Source organism: Lampetra planeri, chromosome 36 (assembly GCF_965212315.1).
Source record: "Lampetra planeri chromosome 36, kcLamPlan1.2.h2, whole genome shotgun sequence".
Lineage (NCBI taxonomy): Eukaryota > Metazoa > Chordata > Hyperoartia > Petromyzontiformes > Petromyzontidae > Lampetra > Lampetra planeri.
In genome coordinates, this window is record NC_136142.1 from 1,831,555 (window position 1) to 1,852,446 (window position 20,892).

At 51.1% G+C, this 20,892-nt stretch overlaps 1 protein-coding gene across 1 annotated transcript in view; it reads right to left on the reverse strand.

The window, feature by feature from the left end:
• LOC144730692 (BLOC-2 complex member HPS3-like) overlaps nt 1-20,544 on the reverse strand; it is a 61,284-nt gene extending 40,740 nt beyond the window's left edge. The window contains 12 exon segments of the mRNA XM_078611381.1: nt 4,499-4,683; nt 5,413-5,512; nt 7,519-7,664; nt 8,803-8,884; nt 12,694-12,889; nt 13,587-13,669; nt 14,265-14,418; nt 15,040-15,217; nt 15,870-16,055; nt 16,585-16,883; nt 20,098-20,511; nt 20,514-20,544. Coding sequence (XP_078467507.1) covers nt 4,499-4,683; nt 5,413-5,512; nt 7,519-7,664; nt 8,803-8,884; nt 12,694-12,889; nt 13,587-13,669; nt 14,265-14,418; nt 15,040-15,217; nt 15,870-16,055; nt 16,585-16,883; nt 20,098-20,511; nt 20,514-20,544 — 2,054 coding nt within the window.
• Between the last annotated feature and the right edge of the window lie 348 nt (nt 20,545-20,892).

Here is a 20,892-nt window from a genome sequence, read left to right on the forward strand (position 1 = left end):
AAATGCAGGAGAAATGTCGGAACTTTGACGCGTTTTTGATTCCTATCTCAGTATGGTAAACGGTTGTTTAAAGTCTGCTGATTTTGCCGTGGCGAGATATTAACTCCCTCGCCTTGTATGCGGGAGGTTGCGGGTTCGATCGCGACCCTGACGCCTGTTGTATATTTGGAGGTTGCGTGTGTCTCTCTCCCCGAGGTCGCGTGGATTTATCACCGGGTCCTCCGTTTTTTTCCCTCCACATTTTAGAATTAACATCACGCGATCATTGGGCTATCATTTGTGGTCAGGTCGCTTCTGAAAAGGAGCTATATAGTACAGCAGGCCTTACCTGGTGAAATAAAAATAGTTTAGTTTACAGGGCTTGGTCCATTTATAATGATTTCGTGGTTTAAGCTGCAATTAAGTTGTTCCCACTACTTTAAAATTAGTCGTTAATGACTGTGTAACCCAGGGCAACTGACAAGCCTGCTCTCCGCTCTGAAGAAGGCCCATTGCCCGAAACATCAACCTGCTATAGATGTCCTGTGAAACACTGCCAGAGTAGAGGTAAACATTTGTAATTGTTTTTACAAATTTGGAAAAAGTGAATATTTTTGATAAATAAGAATCAGTATCATAATATTGGTATAGATATTGAACTGTACGTGGCTTAAGCAGTAGACTAAAGCAATCGGCTTATGAATATTTAATAAACAATTCAACTTTAACTAAGAAACAATGGCAGTTGCGCGATGCAGACGAGAATATAACTATAGTGGGATATTCGAAGCTCAGAAGGAGACACATGTTCGTACGGATATCAAAGAGGGCTCTCGTTTTAACTTAAATCATTGAAATCTGCAAAATAAAAGACAGCAATGGAACCGCCTTCTGTACAGAGAGAGAGAAAACCAAACCACACGTACCTTGTAAACTCACGAGACTTAATTTAAAAATAAAAATAATTCCCGGCCACTCGGGACCTGCCACAAGTGAAGTTTTGCCCAAAACAGGAAGCCGGTCATCTATAAATTGCCGTCTCCACAAACAAGTGGCGCACTGAGAAGCGAGGCCATCTGTGCACGCACGTGGAGACAGTGATTAATACGGCACGGCTCTCCGGTCCATCCCTTCCATTTCCTCTCCTTAAACAAACTCGCCCATTCACCAAAGCGCGTCCCCCCCAACACGAGAGTTGAACATGGAAAAGCACCAATTATGGTGTAGAATAACACAAAATGGAGCCGACGGATAAATAAATGGACAAGTTTGTCACGGCGCATTTGCGCCCGAATGAGGTGGGGGGGGGCCTGGAAAACAAAACCTCGCAGCGCATTGTGTCACGCTTTCTCCGGCCCGCTTACCGAACGACAGCCGATATAATCTAGTCACCAAGATTACAGGGGGGGGGGGGGGGGCGTGAGGTTAAACATCACGCTCTCGCAGCCCCCGCGCTGTTATTCCAAAGTGTGGGTTTCACCTAATTTCAACTCCCGAAAGCGCCCGCTGCAGTGGTGCGAGGCGAAAGCTGCAGATCGGAGATGCTCATCCATAACAATTGGTGAAAAACATACTAAATAATGAAACAATTAAAAGCTCTTTTACAAATCCACCGTTTCGGATGAAGGGCCTCCCTCACCGCCGTGTCAATCATGGTGGTTGTTTGACCATACTTGACCACGTTGGTCAGCGACAGTTGATAAGGAACAGGCTCAGAATCGGATCGGATCTCACTCGCCACTCATGTTGGCCGTGGCCAGCGAATCAAACCAAGGCCCGTTGGGTTCGTGGTGAAACACGACAAACCGCTGCACCATCACTCCACTCGAAAAAAAAATCTGAATTATTAATATGCAAATAAGGAGTCATCATATTGACTGGCAAGGACTGATTGGCCGTGTCGGGTGGTGGAGGCTTGCGACACATTTGAAATAACGCGATTTAACCAAGTAAAACCTTGATAATGAATAATACTGGTCGCGAAAGCGGGCAGGATACTTCGCCAGAAGGGATGATGGCCGATGGAAGAGACTGGTCAGTGGCAGCCAAGACGACGATTCCCGTGGTGGAGACGGAACAAACGGGATCGGCTCCTGTGTAAGGGTCGCGGCGTCGCAAATCCGCGTGGGATGGCGACAGAGTGGGGGAGGCCTTCATCCAGCAGTGGACAGACTACGACTGATGAGGGCGATGAATATTATTAGCTAACTCTACTTGCGAAATGCTGGCAAAAGTTCATGGTAAAATTCAGATTTGGACCACAGATTGTGTGAAAACATACCTAAAACAAACACATTCTCGATACATTACGCAATATTCTTGGATCTTTCGGTAAAGTCACAGCGTCCTAATGAACACAGTGTTGACTAGGATGCTGTCTTTCCAACAGCTCTGTTCTTCATCTGAGGACGGCTGCTTGTGTTGTGGCCGAAACGTCGTGAGAATTTTATTATGTTTAATTTTTATTATTTTCCTTCTACGTGACTTTACCGAAAGATCCAATAATATAAATCCCTGCAGTCACGAAAGCTTTGAATCGAAACATTACACAATATTTGTCATGTATATTTATATATTTTGGTCTTCTCTCAAAGTTGTTCCTCGTGCACTATCGGCATCAAGTGATGAGATGGAGAATCGAAAAATCGGGAAATCTCCCAGAGCAGGGAATCTCACCGTATTTTGTGAGAACAGCTGCACAGGAGATTCTTTATAGACCTACTTCCTAAAACATTCCATTTGTAATTCTCACAGCCAGCAGTGCATCACCCTGTGTCAGAGACGGTGCCGTAGAAGACGACATCACAGAACTACCTCCAAGGTCACTTGAGTTGGTTTCTTTAAGCACACTCGGGGACAAGCCTTGAAAAATGTCCTGCAAAGAGTTTCGGTCGCATTTGTAAAGGCTCCAAGATGGAATTTTCTTAATGTTAATTTATTCTTCTTTTGCTAAGCAGTCACCAGTGACCAGGCTGAGACCATCAACCTGCCGTGGTTGAGTCACCGGTTTAATCACCGGCGCCTGCCGGGATTCGAACCCCGGCATGTCAGCGGTGCCGGCTCAGTTTCCCGGACCTCCTGTGCCACCCGGCCACCTCCCTCCTATTATTCAAAAATTAAGCAAAGACGTGGAGACTAATGACGAACTTCGTCAACGACCAACTGACATGTTACACGAAGACTTTACATGTTAAGAGCGCGACGAAAAAAACGATACTATATATACAAAAATCCCTCCTATAGCCTGTACAGACTGTTGGGGAAAGTGCTCTTAGCGAAAACCCATGAAGGCCGGAACGGCACACGAGGGGGTAGGTGGCCTTGGTCTCCCCAGTGGCGATGTTTACACACCATTTGAGGCAGAATCGACCTAGGGGAGGCCCAGGACCGGTTCAGATATTTGTCAATGGTGTTCGCAGTCGGCAGCCATCGGACTCTGGTCGCCGGGTTTGTAGCGTAGCGCACTAACCGCTACGCTACCGCTCCCTGCACACATACACACTCCAAGCATTTTAAACACTGATTTATCTAGAAAGCTAAAACGTACACGATAACTAATGCAGCGAGTCATACGGCCGGTTTTTAATGCAAGTTGAAATATTGTCTTAAATAAAAAAAAGCACGGTAAACCAAGTTGAAATAAAATGTTATGGGCTCTTGCTTTTCCGTGCCGTGCATGACGCCGTCAATTTCTAGCCCCAATTACGGCCGCACATTTGAAAGTTATTAGCGCGGGACATGTACACGCCGGCATGTGGTTCCTATTACGTGCCACGGTCTGCCACGAGCCCTTTAGGCTTTTTATTTTTCTCGTTCAGAAACCCAAATAAAGGAGCCGCAATGAAAGCTGAAGCGGTGGCGTGCGATTACAAAACCGACCTTCTCAGTCAGTCGCGGCTCTCTCGCGCGCGCTCCCTCTGTGCACCCCTCCACGTATCTTCTGCGGCGAGAAATACTGAAGGACTTGGAGCAACAGACACCACAGCAAACGGCCGAATGGGGCTATGAATGACGCGGAGCTCTTTAGAGTCGGCGCTTCTCAATAGCGGCACAAGGAATCACCCCCTGCGCCATCCGGCGAGCCGTCACGACACAATTAAATTATTGATTCTTTTATTTTCTTTTCACGAGGTGAACGCAGCGGCCTCTGGCGGCCGGTGGTGGCTCACGTGACCCCATTGCACCCGACACGCCATCTCACGCGCGGTATTTGGAGCACGTTTCCCCGGACTGAGCTGGACATCTGTGCGAAGGAGCGCTTCATAGCACATGGGACTCCGCTAGGATAAAGACGGATTCTGAAACTGTCGGCTTTGATGCAGTCTCCAACGCGGATTGAGGGGGGGCGGGGGAAGTGGACGAGCGAAGATCGCACCTCCGACTCAGATGGCTACGTACGGTGCAAAAAAAGTTGCACGTGCAGACATACATCACAGGAGCGGTAACAGCGATGGAAGAGTGACAAGGAGGTGACTGCGTGCGTGCGTGCGTGCGTGCGGTTGTGGCCCGCGCCTCTCACCGGCTGTACTGGTCCCCGAGCAGCGCGCAGCTCTCGCGAAACGCGGCCGCAAACTCGGCGGCAGACGCCTCGGTCCAGCCGGGGCCTCCGGCGAGGGCGGCCGCCCGCAGCAGGAGGTGGCCCTCGCACAGAAGGTGCAAGCGCGACTCCGGGCAGGTGCTCTCGTACTGCTGCCCGTACTCCACCTGCACGCACGCACGCACGCACGCAGACGACGACAAAGATCCTCCTCCCCCCACCCCGTGGAGCCTGAAGAGACTGTTGAGGACAAGCGCTGTTAAGAGAGCAGCACCTATGAAGGCCCGGGCACGTGGTACAGGCAGGGGTTGGTGGCCAGCACCACGCCCGACCGCCTTTGTCTCCCCCACCGCTTATGATCACACACTGCACCGGTCGCTCTTTGAAGTCATAAACAAGACAATGATAAAAACAACGACGACGATGATGATAATGATGCGAATAAGCCGACCTTGGTCAGGATGTGAACTCTAATCTCAAAACGCGGGCGCTCCGCTCACGTTCCACACGATCTACGGCCCAGCCACGTCACGTTGCAACGGCTCGGCAACGTAAAGCATCCTTTATATCGCAACCCGCCCGTGAAACCCGAAACTCCATAAAACACAAGCGCTGGGGTTTTTATGACGTACTTCCAACAATGATAAGAGCAGCGCGCGCTCCTTCCCCCCTTACGCTCGACAGGTTAAGAAGTCCCTGTTATGGACCAAGACGTGGAGGGGGTGGCCAGGGAGGGGGGAGGGTCCATATTTGGGCCACGCTGCCACAGGGCACTAATTGGCATTTTGAGGGATGTTCTATCAATGCCAGGACGAGCCCAGCACCCCCAACTGGGTCACACGGCCTGGGCCATTCCAGCTGGCCCATTCACAGTGATCATAAAGAGCCAACGCTACCATCTCATTGTAGAGCTGTATCAGCGGGGTGAGGTGCAGGGCGTAGAGATTCCAGCCCGTGTTATTATCCCCTGCGCCCCCGTCTGGCCTCATCTTCGGCCTGTCAATCAAACCAAAATACAAACACACGCACGGGGAGCGGGAGGGGGGGACAGGGGGAGGGGCGTGGGTGAGATGGCGGGTTGGCAGCGGGGTGCAATGAGCAGACCGCACTTGAGCAGCTACGGCGCGGACTCTCTCAGAGTGTGCGCGCGCGTTACGTACACACGCGTGTGTTCACGTGTTAACAGACGGGCAATGGACTTGATGTACAAGTCTTCCAACAGACTGCCATTAATGTGTCCGATCCCGTCAGATCTCACAAGATACGCAAGCATGAGGGACATGAATATTCGTACTATATATATATATTTTTTTACCAAGCCCACTGAGTTATATAACTCTTTTTCAGAAGCAATCTGGCCACAAATGACAGCTCAACGGAGTGGCTTACCATGTGGAAATTTAGAACAGCCAAATACTCATACGATGGCAGGAGAAGACCTGCCTGCAAATGCCAGGCGATGTATGCTTGCGTTTGAAAGTGGCGCCGAGACAGCAGCCAAGCAATGGATTCTTAAATTCATCTGTGCGGAGCTTTGAGTGTTACGACCCTCGTGTCGCGAGGTCCATTCCTCCGAGTACGCCGGTTTGACTCCCACATGCCAATCACTCATCAATGGGGTCCACCAAACTTGCCAATGTCGACCCAGTGAGGCTCTCTTGGTCAAACTAAGGGCATTGTCATTTATGATTTAATTGCGTACCAAGACGGAATATTATTTAGTGTTCAATAGATGATTGAAGGTGTAGGTACAGGGGGCACTAATATATCAATCGAGTCATCGATTGAATTAATAGTGATGTCACGGTTTTCTAAAGAATCCAATTTTTTTGTTTATCATCCGAAATTTCACATCTAGCTCCCGATTTTGGGTTTATGCCAAAAAAAAAAACTGGGAGCACATCCCTAATATATAAAAAACACCATTTGGCACCACAACTTTGTTATTAAACATTATTTGTTGATGCTGCTGCTGCAGCTGCATTGGCAGTGGTGCACAAGCACAATGAACAACATCAAAGCACACGTTTCATCAGTAACACAAAGCCTGCGTGTTAAACTAACGCGTTATATGGCGTTTAAAGAAGGTGACAGGGCCTTCTTCACGGCACATGCACATACCTCGTTACAGACCAATTCAGACCTTATTGGTCACCCCGTGCCCCTTACAAATCTCAACGTTCATCGGACAAAGTCCCCATCACGAGGGAGAGACACAAACAGACAATTGTTGTTGTTGCCCGTATTGAAACGGCTGTACGCCGTATGGACCCGAAAACTAAATTTCCCTGAACAGCAATACGGGATAAACCGCATGGGTTGACGGGTATGCATGCATGGGCATTTCAACTTTATTGTTATCGGTGTTTTGCAGGAATCACGGGCATCTCGGCTCGCCCACATGGGACGTGTTTCCCAGGGTGCAGCTCTGCTGCCCCCGTGCGGTCACTGCCTGCGAGTGCAGACACCGACACAACACGGGACGCACGAGTTCCCGTAACGGCGACTTCTCAGCGGCCATCAAAGGGCGACGCAGCCACCCGCCCCCCCCCCCAGACGCATCTCTTATCTCCACATGTGTGTGCTAGGTTTTTCGCAGCCGATGTTCCGATTCACAGTCGCGCGAAGATCTGCACCGAGTGTTCATCAGGAGAGGTCTCATCGTAAACGGTGACGATTCACAGAGCTGTCCTTGGCCAGGTGGCTTGGCCGAAGGGCGAGCGACTGATAAGTGGAAGGTTGCGAGTCCAATTTCTGGTTGGGAGGGTGGCGGGGGGGTTAACTCATCCTATCATCCCTCCGGGGTCAATAAAATGAGTACAACTCTGTGAGAAAGTTAACAGCAGTTGTGCTATGAGTTTAATAGACCCACCCCCACCACAGCAATGTGGAATTTACACCACCGGCTCGGCAGGGGTCTGGAAACAGAGGAGACGATCATCCGTCGGCGCCCGACGGCCGTACGTGAGAGCGGTAAAAGCAACGATCGCCCCCCCCCTCACCGCTGCGGCCGTCTGGGTGTCCTGGTGCCTCTGAGGCCGGCGCGTGTGAACAGGATGGCGTGGTCACGTGACACGCACACGCGCTGCAGCCCGATGAAGTGCTGCATGCGCAGCGAGCACACCTCCAGGCTGGGCGGCGGACAGGCCTGGCGGGGGAGACAGACAGAGAGGCAGAGGCAGACGCGCGGCCCAGAAACACAATCAGCTGGCCTCCTGTCAGGTAGAGAGGAGCAGCCCTGCAATTGCTTGCTCGAGTACAATGCGACTCGTGCCAAGGCAGAAATATATTTGGTAAACTTTTAACATCGGTTGACCCGAATTTAAACAATTATGTTTTCATTCGGGTCAAAGGATTCTCTTACATTTGTTATACATGTGTAAGATAAAAAATATTTTTTGGTAAAAACAAATATATATAGATAATTCAGGCCAAGAGTCATTCGCGCAGGTACCCACCGATTAACGCAACACAAGCCTCTTGTTTCAAATGTTTAGTTATTTATACGATCACCGAACATCCACAGATGAAGCTGCTACTTGTTTGAACACAGAGGCAAATAAGACAGCCTAGCATCTATTGCAGAAGCATATATCGCAGTAATAAATCCGATATCCTTTCCAGTGACCACTTATCGACATCAGGCTGGCGAAGTTCTTTTCTATACGCCTTGTTAAATGAGAAATGTTCGTTACATCATGGCCGAACAAATATTTTTCAATTTTCAGTCATCAAATTTTGTCCAATGAACCGACTTTCGTTTCATTTGCAAGACCTAAAAATCTTACCAAAAGTAAGTGAAACATGAATGTGATGAGCGCAGTTAGTGGTGATCGGGCTGAGTCTCTCGACCTGCTGCACTTGAAATTCTGGTTTAACCCTTTCCCATTCCGATGACGTACGTGCATGTACGTCATCAGAACGGAATCGCATACGTACGTCATTGGAACGAAATCGGGAAAACTAAAATAAAAACTAAAATAAAACAACTCGATCGGAACCGAGGCTCCCACAAGGCTATGCGGGATGGCGTGTGGCACAGTTTGGTGGCAGCTTTATAGAGTGCGGTCGTGTCGCTACAGTTCTCTGTGGTGAGTACAATGTCTTTAAAAAGCAACGGCGCTACGCCTCTATAAATAAAATTAACGCCGAGCCGCTTGCGGGTTCAGAGATCCGGCGCCGAACGGGACGCCCGCCACCCTGCAAACTGCAGACGTCTTAGAACGGAAAAGGGTTAAATCGCGTGCGTGTGCTGCATCCAGCGTGTAAAGAGTTAAGGGCTGTACCTTTCTCTCTCCGTCTACTTCGGGGTCTGATCTTCTGGTTGCCAGGGTCACACTGTGAACAGTGTAGCATTCCAGGTTCTCTCTGAAAAGACAAAATTAAAACGTACATTTGTATTTCTCTATCTCTCTCGTGCCCGCTCAAAGCGCACACACACACTGCAAAGTGTGTGCGGTATATTTAAGCACGCAAGTTTCCGCGACCAATGTTACGATGGGCAAATCTATTCGTGGGTCAGATCGTGGAAGTAAAATGTGTGTCGTACACCCTCCTCCACCCGACAGCCAATTAATAACGTTGTCGCCGGACCAAACGTGGCCAACGTATTACTGCTTCAGCAGCGCCACTGGTGTGGCGTTGAAGAGCAATCTACACACACACATTGTGCAATCTGCTCTGACGTTTTTCTGGTAGTTACAACTAGCATCATCAGGCAGTTATGCAGGATTCAAAATCACCCTGTTAGTGGAGGATTTACGACAGGAATATTTTACTTGCGCGCTTTGACCCAAAAAAACTACTGTGAATGTTTACAGTATTTTTAAAACGTAAAACTATCGATTAGAATCATTTACAAAAGCACCCCGAGTTCTGACAACCACCGAGCTAATAAATAACTGTGGAAATACATTCACAGCTGTAAACGATTTGGAGTGAAGCTGCTGGGTGTAATAAGTGTGCCCACTGGACTTGCAATCCAGATTTACATATTTGGAGATGCTGCTGCATCGGCAGCAGCATCTACAAATATTAATGACATCGTAGATTCGTCAATAACACTTGTGTTCTTAAAAAGAAAAGTATATAATGGGAGGGTTTTTTGTGCAATGCAGAGGCCGTTGGTTCAACTCCATCTCCCGGCGAGGCAGTTGAAATAACGAGGACAAAGATTGAAATCCCTCCCAGCCCTCCCACGCCACTATCCACCCAACATTAAGAGTGGCTATAACCACAATCAGTTGATTGGAAAGTCACGTGTGGTTGGGTAAAGTGTGGTTACTGCCACCTCTTACAAGACGTCTGGCCAACGTGGAAGAGTAGGCCAAGCATACCCTCTCTAAGTGGGGCTCCATCAAGTTCCTTTCGAGAGGAGAACTTTGGCCAGCAGTGGAGTGAGTAATGCAATTGCAGGGCTGTAACTTTACCAACTTTAGACTAAAGTGTTGAGTCAAAGGCCATTTTTAGCGAGCACCTATTAAGCCCGGCAAGATGCAGAAGTGGCTGGGGGGAATGGTCAGGACCACACATGGCCACCTTATTCTCTAATTCAAAGGCTGAACCTACCTAGCAGAGGACCAGGACAGGTTCAGACTCGACTCGCCACGTCTCTGGAAACCTCGCCCATCACGCAATATCGACGCAACGGGGTGGTAAAATTATTTTTTCGCATTCACAAAAAAACCCATTTCGGGGCAGTAAAAACAAAACGTTGGGCATATTTGTGAAGCACCCCCAACCCACCCGCCCCCCCCCAATCAAACTGCGGACAACGGCTGGAGAGCTGCCAAAGCCGATGGAGATCGGTTGGTTGCACCCCTCCAGCTAAAATGAGACGGGGTTCCGTGAACCGCTATTTCTCCGCACAAAGGCTCTGCCGGTTGTCTCACGAGAGCCCCGAAACGAGCCCCCACTGCTCTCTCGAGTCGCCCGTTGCGCCTGGAATGCAGAGTTAACGGTGCTGCCGCTGCGGCGGCGTTTTTTTTACTTCGAGCAAAGCAAATACGCACGGAATTTTATCCTAATGCGAGTTAGTCAGCAGTATAAACGAGTCTAGCATGTGTAGGGCCACGAAACGATATTATTGGATGGCGCTCTATATTGAATGACGTTTGATCGATCGACAGGTCGTGGCGTCGTGTGGTAAAGGCATCTATGGCCGGCGTGAATCGATTCTTGAATCGAACAGTGACCCCCCCCCCCCCACATCATACCGGCCACGTGAGATTGTTTGACCTTACTTGCCCACGCCTGTCAACGCGGGTTGGTGAACAGGAGGACCAGGTACCGCTTTAGATATCACTCGCGACCGACATTAGCCATGCCGGGGGAGTCGAACGCAGGTCGTCCAACATGCCAGGTAACATACAAATTGAAGTGTGCCCTCCAGTGAGAAAAGTTGGCACCGGCACCGATGTTGTCTGACATACGAGCGGGACACCGCTCACTGGGAAAGTAGCTCTCCGAACAGACATGTCTCTTTCATCCAATTTCTCAATACCGATGGCACGGCGCCGGGCCCTGGTGGCCATGCCGCGCACATGGCTGGTAAACGCAGCACTGAGGTGCACGGCGAGGGTTGGCGGATCACGCAAATCCCGACCGGTGGGCGTCGAGGACGCCATCTCCTAGTGTGCCCGGGTATGGCAGCATAGCAAGTGGATCAATTGCCATCTGCACTCCATCTGTACGAGGGATATGTTTTCTCTGGGTACTTCGACTTTCTTCCACGTGCATCAACACTTACGAAAGGGGGTTGGTTAAAAACATCCCAATATAGAACCTCAGAGCTTGGGCAATTGTCTGCACCGCTTCTGGCTGCCTTCCCGCTTTGTCTGTGGTTTCCCGTGCCTCTGAATCTCTCTCTCTCTCCGGGACCGAACGAATCCTGCGAGCGTTACACGTTCTGATTCGTTAAAATTACTATTAATATCTCGCTGGGAGGGGGAACTAAAAATACTCGGTAATAAAAACCGACAAACAACATCAACAACAACGCCACCGACGACAACGTAACGCGGCCACGGAACGTGCTCGATATTCTCCCCCTCGGCCGTCATCGCGTTCACAGAACTAACGGACAGGCATCACCCACCCCCCCCCCCCCCGTTAATAGTGAGGTTGCCCAGACAACCTGGAAATATTAGACGTGGCGGGGAACGCCCAGCGAGCGGTGCCACGCCGTTGTGATGGTGATGGATGTGCCGATTTGCGCGCGTTCCCGCGAGAGTCTCGGGTCACAAGTGCAATAAGCAGCTGAGAAGGGGGGGGGGAAACTAATGTGTATTGATTTCACATGTTTGGAAGGCAGGTCCACCACGGGCCGAACTCCCCAACAACTCTGCTCCCCCCCTCTCAATCTAGTCCGCACCCCCCCACCCACACCGCCAAGCCGTTGCTGGATCGTATTTATAGCAGGGCAGAGACTGTCGAATGCACGTATGCATGCAGAGCTTCAAATCGCACCGTACGAAGCCAACCGTGCTACATCGGAGATGCGGGGGAACGTGCAGAGTGGTCCAGGTAGCAGAGCTGCAGCGCGGTATGAAAGAAGGCGCAATCGATAACCGAAGGGTTCTCTCTCTATCCCCCAGCCATCCGTGCTGGCGACTCTTTGTCGATTGTTCAAGTCGAGGCTCACTGCGTTCCTTTTTCCCTGCCCGCTCCAGCAACCGAGGCTTTGCCGCTTGCGTCCTCGGTCAAACTTTGCTCAGTGGGAAGTTGCTCATTCTCATCTGCTGCACCCCCCCCCCCCACTGGAGTCTGGAATTAGTCTCTTCCCTCCGCTGTCGACTCGCTGCCAATGTTCACAACCACGTTCTGAAGGCCCTCTCTTTTTTTTCCTTTGCCTATGACTTGACCGTCCGATTAATACAAACACAGCTACTATTTCCACACAGCATCAAAGGAAATGCGGTTGCATTTTGACGCTACGTAAATTTAAATCATCGTATTTGTGGTTCATTTTATTGTTACCGATAATCGAATGGAAATTCATGCTAAAATAAATAATACATATTTTTGGTTTGTCAGACGCATGCGCATTTATGTTCGTTCGAATGAGCCACACGTCACACCGTACGTAGCCAACCGTGCTAATAATAATAATAATAGTTTCCGCTTGTACGGCGCATTTCATCCGTAGATCCCAAACGACGCATCGTGCGCGGTTTTACCGCGTGACGACGTAGAGGAGGTGGGTCCCAAGCGCGGCCTGCAGGGACACGGCCGAGTACTGGTAGCGCGAGACGAGCCTCGCGCCGTCCAGCACGTCGTAGAGGAAGCCCTCGCGCGACTGGCTGAAGAAGCAGCTGAGGGCGGCCATCTGCCGCTCGCCACCCAGCGGCGGCTTCGTCCGCGCCTCGTGCCAGTCTGCGGGCGCGGAGAGACAAAATACGCGGTCACGCTCGGGACAGGGTCGGGGGCATCGATCTCGGAAGCCAAGCGGGACGAGGAAGGGGGGGGGGGCGGCCAAGTGCGGCTTCATCCGTGCCTCGAACTGGTCTGCGGCGCAGGGAGAGAGACGCGGTAACGCTCGGGACAGGGTCGGGGCCGAGCTTGGCTTTGTCCGCGCCGATTTTGCGTGCGGAAAACGCGAAGTGACAAGTTCAAGACGACTGGGTGACACCGTTCTCGGAAGCCGAGCGAGGCTGAGCCTGGCTTCACCTCCTGGCCGATCTGTGTGGAGCGTTGAGCACTACCCCCCACCCCCAGCTCGTACATGCCTGTTTCCTACAATCCTCCTAAAAGCCAAAGTCTCTAAGACTCAGCACGACTTTCCAGGCCAAGCAGAGGGCGGTAGCACTACTTTGTTTGACGGCGTAGGCCTGTAACCCGTCAATTTAGAGAGGGGGTAGGTGGATCGTGAAGCGATCACACCACGTGCGCGAAAAAAAACACATGACACGCGACAAACAGTGGCCAATCGATGGCAGCACATCAAACCCACGGTGAACTTTGAGAGCCCGATGTTGGTCACCAGTCAGTCTGGTGACTCCCCCCCCGTATACAAGTGTGTGTGCATATATGCGTGCGCGCGCGTTTAAACTCAGGGAGCAACCCGGCTTACTATGCACGTAGATGGGGACGAGCTGCAAAGAGTGGAGGAGATCTTCCCTTGCTCCCTGGGGGGACAAGCTGGGCACGAACTTCCTACGCACGGACGTATGGCCAAGGGCAGAGCGCACGCAAAACCACGTGGGTGAAATGCACACGGGCATGCCTCATATAACAACAACAACAAAGATATACAATGTACATGTGTAAACACAGTGCGGGTGTGTGAGAGAGGATGGACAAAAAATACAAAAAAACTTTCAATTTTATGTTTATAAATGTCTATCATTTGTATAATAAAAATATACAGGTGTGACCTACCTTTGCAGAATTTGATATTAAAAATAAAAGCGGTGAGCTAGTACGGAATATTTAGGCTCGCTGTGAATTGACCACCAGTCACGATTTTGGGGTTCAGCATCAAGTGTTTGCAACGATTGTGTTAGCCTAATTAGAGCATTTGCACGGACCATATACAAATCATTTCCTATACGCATGCGTCGATTCACGCGTTGGTCAGCGGAAGAATCCATTTCACGCCTGACCACAATCGCCATCATCGGAGTGAACAAACGAGCACCACATGGCTTTTCGGACATCCGACGTTTTGGTTTAGTAAAAAAAAACACAAACTCCGTGAAAACAAATTGGGGGGCACGACCGCGAAAAGCCAGCGACACCAGCGCAGCACCTGTAGAGGATGGAGGAGAAATGCAGGGAGTTGCCCAGGTTGTGCATGAGGGTTGGCATGCCGGCCCACTCCACTTGGAAGGGGGCCTCGGGCAGCTGGGTGCAGCGGTAGGGAACCTCGCGCGAGCCGATCGCCATGCCGGGCGTAGACGCGGCTGCGAGGAGACCGACCGATGCCGAGAGAGTGAGAGAGAGGGGACACCGGCAAGGGCTTCAACTTTGAACACCGCAGCTTCACTTTGACACGCGTGTCGGCAATTTTGCCGTCGAGGATTATGAGCAATCCTCGTCCAGTGCTGATCGTGGTAACGAGTCAAGACTGCACTAAAACTTACTAGCATGACGTACCGTTTATACAAAATTATACCTCAAACATATGGGAAGATGCTGGAAAATTCATGTTTTTTTTTTGTCGAGTAGTCACACCCACGTCCCAAGATGAAACCATAAAACGAACCCTATTGGGCTAATATTGGGAACAAACACAAAATGCATTGCCATGGAGCATTATGGGCGAATAAGCAGTGCTCCGTTTGCGCTTCCATAAAAAAAACATTAAAACGTGCTTTTGTCCGTTGTCCTACCGGCTGCCCAGCCCAATACGATCCAGCAGCCCACGTTCAATCTTGAACGCGGTGCGAGTGTAAGAAGACCTTTTAAAATCGACGGACCAACACGTCACTACGTGCCCAATGATTTCGTGTATACAGGTAGCCGCTTGGCCTCCAACCAGTTAGTCACCATCTCACACCAGCCGAATTCGGGGCCTCACTCACGTCTCGCCGAGGGACTGCCGTCTTGGCGAAGGCCCTTGCCGGCAAAGGCCCCCATGTCCACTTGCAGGACCTGGATGTCGATCTCCGAGCGGAAGGCCAGGTAGTTCTCGCACAGGGCCACCTCCAGCGGCGAGAACGCGACCGTGAGCACGGCGAATCGCTCAAAGTCGACGAGGTTCTGCGGAACGGCAGCAGCAACACAACAGTGCTCGGTCGGTCAAATGGGGCGAGGGTCGCTTGGACCACACTTCACCACTCTGGTTCAGCGAGGGTCGGTGAAGGGGGGGGTGGGGGGGGGCCCACTTACAGACGTGCACGGAGCTCGCCCATTCTGCGAGCTACCCTATCGAGCTCGTAACTGCAAGCGAACAAAACAAACATTCAATGGATGCTCTGCATGCACAAGGCGATTGGTTGCGCTCGCTGGTTAATCTTGGAAACTACATTGTGTACGATCAACGAGTTTATAGAGGTCTTTAATATCGTTTTAGGTTACCACGTGGATTTAAACATTATCGTAGTTTATTTTACATTGGCATATTCACGCATGATAATTCACCAATGACTCTCACGTACGATATAATTTCACACGTTTACAAAATCACCTCGCGCACCTCCCTGGCACATTGGCACGTACCCCCAGAGTTTCGCCTACCCCCAGGGGTTCAGAACTACTCACGTGGATCTTCGAGTTACCTCCCTGCTCCGAGCATGACATTTCTCCGAGCACTGTCGCCCCTTCCCACATTCGGAACACTCGCAAACAGCACCGACCGCTGAACTAAACCGACTAAACGAACCAACTTAACCGCTCGCTCGCCAACTCTTACCGGGTCGTCGATGCCTTCGGAAGACTCGTGCTCGGAGCCGGACTCGTCCGTTTCCGAGCTGGCGCCGTGCGCCGGCAGCTTGCGCTGGACGTGAGAAACGCGGCAGAACAGACCGAGGCGCTTGCCTGCCGCTCCCACCAGGAGGTTGCCGGTGGTCGGACAGCACGCCAGGCACAACGGCTGCTCCTGCACGAAACAATTCCCAACAGGAGGAAACTTCACAAAATCCGACCGTCGTTGTACTGCGCCGACTCACAGAGGCGACTCTGGCTGTGGTTGTTGTGTATTGTTGTGTGCGGGGAGCGGTGGCGGAGAGGGTTAGAGCACTGCGCTACACGAACGCGGCGAGCCGAGTTCGATTCCCGCTCACGGCCAACATCGACTACAATTTTGGCGGAGTAATCTTTAGTAGAATTCAAGGCTGAGGAAAAACAATGATTCACGGAGAGGAGCTGGAATATTGGGGGGGGGGGGGGGGAAACCACCACAGAATTTTGAAACGCAAGAAGGGGACATGCTAAGCATTCATTCTACGCAGTTTTCTAATTCACGGGGACTTTGTTCGAATTCACAATTACGCCTGACGCGCCGCCGTGACCTCGGAGTAAAATAAAACGCAGCCCTTCAACTGCCGCCACATCTCGCGACCGCGGCTCCACACGGCTCCACGCGGCTCTGCGACGCGCTGGGGCACGCTGGGGCATGGTTGCTCCACCTGCATGCTGATCTCGATGACGTGGGTGGCCGACTCGTGCGCGGGCGACCTCTGGGCCCCGTGCTTCTGCCGCGACAGCGCGTGGCCGGCCATGCGCACGCGGTACCGCGGCGTCGCCGCCGCCGCCGCCTGGCCGACTGGCGTCACACCGGCAAAGTCGTCGCCGTTTGGTGGCCGGTGCCCGGCGGTGGACGTGCCGGCTCTCTGAGAGTGCTGCGGCGAGGTTTGGCGCCAGTTGACGTACACTCGCACCGTCGGCGGGCTCCTCTTGCTGTTCTCGATCGTGGCCACGTAGTCGCCTGCAAGGGAAACGCGTGCCCCAGTTCTGTACACGCGGGCTTTCACGGCCGACGTGCGATTTCGCAGTTAGTTAATTTTGGGCGAGATCGCCGTGTTGGTATATAAAGTCATTTTCTAAAATATAACCAATCAACCACCCAACGATTAGCACGGCTGGCTATGTACGGTGCCAAGTTCAACATACAAACACATAATGAGAGAGCCAAATCAATTATAGCGTTAAAATATGCCAAATCAAACGGCACAAATGCCCACGTGACAAATTTATTTGAGCGGCTCTCCGGTGGTGTCGGGTTATTACTGTACACCTCCACGATCTAACCCCAAACAACCTAATACTGGTAGGAACCTCCTGGTTACACCACGCCACAGGGGATTATTGTGTCCGTCGTGCAGGAAGGGGCTGGGTGGGGAGGGAGGGGCTGGGTGGGGAGGGGAGGGTGGGAAGGGGCTGGGTGGGGAGGGTGGAGAGGGGCTGGGTGGGGGGTGGGAGGGGTGGGGCTGGGTGGGGAGGGGCTGGTCACCCCGTGGTGCCCTTATAAAACTCAACGTTTAACCTACTCACGCCGGCTTGTGCCCGCCCTCACAGTCGGGCATATTTGCGGAATGCACCATGCCGCCGTTGACCCTGGCTATTGACCGAGCAACCCAACGTTCCTACCAGCTCCCTCCGCAGGAATGTGTTAATGAATCGTTTTATCGATCATACGTGTGTCTCTACGGGTTTAATACAGGGTCCACGGTTTGCGTGGCCACGATCGCACTTTTGTGCCTTTAATCCGCTCGGGTTGGTGAAGAGGGGGTGCCAGCCAATGACCAGTTCACATGCGAGCCGTGCAAGGGGACTGAACTTCAAAATGCGGTGTGCACGGAGGTATTCAAAGTAAATGCCTCCATATAATCATTGTCAAGCGAAGCCTTTTTTGACACGTGATGCTTTTTACGTGGGAAGGGGCGGAACAACGGGAAGGAGGAGGGGGGGGATGATCACTCCAAGGAGGTGAGCGTGGCGAGGGAGACTTGTGCGTTAACAAGATGCGCCGATAAGTCTGGAATTTTGTTTACGGATTCGTAGCGGAGGTGTTCCAGCGCGGAGAGACGGTCAGGGATATTTACCCAGCGGGAGCTGAGGGCGCATCACGTGCCTGCAATCAACCCTGCCCTAAGTAGCAAGTCCCGCGCTTGCTTCACAATGTTTTTCACGGCTTGTCACCACCTTGTCCTTAAGAAACCCGCCACTATGGTGACTTATCCCCAACTACAAAACACCAACTCACACACTCAAACTTCCCCTTTCTGTGGTCGAAAATAAACTGTGCAGTGCATGTAATCTGTTGTTCTTTAAGGAGTTTCAATATGCATCAATGCTGAGACTTCCCCGCCGGGGCTCTAAAAACAGCCGCAATTTTTACTGTACATACATTTACTGTACCGCGCTCGTTTATGGTTTTTGGAGAGGGCACGAAGCCGCTTGCCAACAGTTGAAGTTGCCGTCGGGTTCAAAGAAGAGCTAAACTCACACCGCACACTCTCCAACGCGGATGGGAAAACCTACGCAGTATCAGAACCTCAACGGGAAATAAAGCTCGCGAAAACATACTGCGTTGGGGCAGTGGTGACGCAGGTGGTACCGCAATGTGCTGTTAATCCGACGACCTCAGTTCGTACGTTGACCGTGGCGGCTTCCATCGGTGGCGAGCGATATCTGAACTATTCCGGGGCCCACCGTTTGTCAGTCCGCACCGATTCACTTTAAATTAATTATGATCGAACTACCGTGGACGATATAACATTAGGAGGCCTCTATCCAGCAGCGGATTGACAACGCGCTGCAAATTACATCATTGTTATAGGAAACTGTTAAACATGCTACATTTGCCTGCTGTTCAAGAGGGTGAATTTCATGTGGAAAGGGTATGAGATTAAACATTGTCACAAGTGATTAACTGCACACATCTTATACTGAATTCACAAAATAGATCATTAGCATCACTGCGGAGAATATGAATAGCAAAATACATCGCCATTGCGGTTGAAGGGAAGTTTAATTTTTTATTTTATTTTTTATGGTGGAGGAAAGTATGTCCATTTATTTAGTTAAATACTGAGAATACATGAAACAACCCTGCATCTCTTATGCAGAGTAAATTATCAACTAGATTTATGTTCTTCCACCGTGACCATGTCTCTTTGATGTTTATGTTCTCAAAGCTTACTATGCCAATTAGATTTATGCTAAAACCTTAAACAGCCATTCAAAAATGTATCTTTTAGAACTTCGCATGAACGGACCCCCACTTGAAATGGCACAAATCTAACAACCTTCAAAAGGCACAATTATCCCCTTTTGCCTTTCAAACTCAACTATATTGTCCCGATTGTGCACCCGGCGACGTGAGATGAGGGACCCAATCGGATCTCTCGCAAGCCCTGCGTGATGAAGAACGGGCTCTCCTAAAGGAGGAGTGCAACTCCCAGAACAAAAAGCAGCATCTCGCCGTGAGTAATGTCCGCGGCATGACAGTCGATTCAAACCGAGATTTTTGTTATATTTACAGAGCTGTAATGTAGCCAAAATAAAGTGTGAAAACAACGTTTACGTGATGGGGGTTACCCCCCCCCCTCCCTGTGCATTCATTCATAACAGACTCACCACACGTGATCAACTGGTCTAAATCACGTGCAAACTGCCTGGATTTGAACTCATGATCTCAGCGGGTGGGGGGGGGGGTTCCGGCGCTCTGACTCGGCGCATGTCACACGCGGTTTTTCCCTAGATGTGACCGCAGGTCGGGAGAGCAACAAGCAGAGGCCGGTGTGTGTGTTCAGTGCAACGCAATGGGACACTATTTTTAGGAAGTGGAAAAACCACAGGCAGAGGCGGGAAAAATGCACAATTTTAACACCAGCAGAGAAGTCTACTGCTTGCAACAATGCGCAATGGACACATTTGTGCAGCTGCGTTAGTCCTCATGATGAGAATAGTTCATGGTAGAAATGCGATGGCTAGTGGCTAGTATAACGAAGTGTAAGTCACAACGCCCTGTTGCTCATCCATTGCTGGACGAAGGCCTCCCCCCATGGCTTCGTCAGTCATGGGAGTCGTTTGATCATGCTTCGCCACGATGGGCATTGCCAATGACCAAATGACTGCAAGTCACATGGCACCGTAGAGTTTCGCCGGGGGGGGCGGTGGGGGTGCTAGGCCCGTACCGGTCTCGCTGTAGGCCATGGCGGTGACACAGTCTCCCGCGGCCGGGAAGGGCCTCAGGGCACGTGCGGTGGGGCCGAGCTGCACGGGCAGCAGCAGGGCCCTGGTGGCGGCGAGCGCCAGCACGGTGCGCGAGCCGCTCGCCAGCAGCGACGGCTCCTCGCACACGGGCAGCACTTCCTGCCCGCAGAACGGGTGGCAGCCGTACACGCGCACCATGGCCACAGTCTGCTCTCGACGAGACAACGATGATGACAAGACAACGACGATGAGCGAAGACGACGAGAGTAAATGACAACATTGGCAACAGCTGACAAGTTGAGTTTGTTCAATCGTTTGGACGAGTGACCTGGAAATAACTAAACGAGACGCGTCAAACACGGTCAGCAAACCTCCATCAACGCGTCCACGTCTATCACCAGGCTCTCCACCACCACAACCACCACCATAATCACTTCCACCACTCACGCACTACCACCACGCTCACCTGCACCCAGAGGTGGATCTAGAAACTTCCCAGGTGGGCAAGGGAGGGGAGATTCCAAAATGCCAAAGTTTGTAATAGGACCCAATATTACAAAACACACATTTATAACCTTTACTGCAGCCTGCACCCCCCCCTCCCCCTTTGGTTCTGAATCTTTAAAACATTTAAAATCTTAACACATGCAGAGGGTTTGATGAAACAAAGTAGTTGTACTGACGTGCCAGTGCTTAATTTGTGTTTCGAGGCATCTCGCAGCCCCTGGTCTGGCTAAATGCAAAATCTGAATAGCTGGGGAACCAGCTAACCGGGT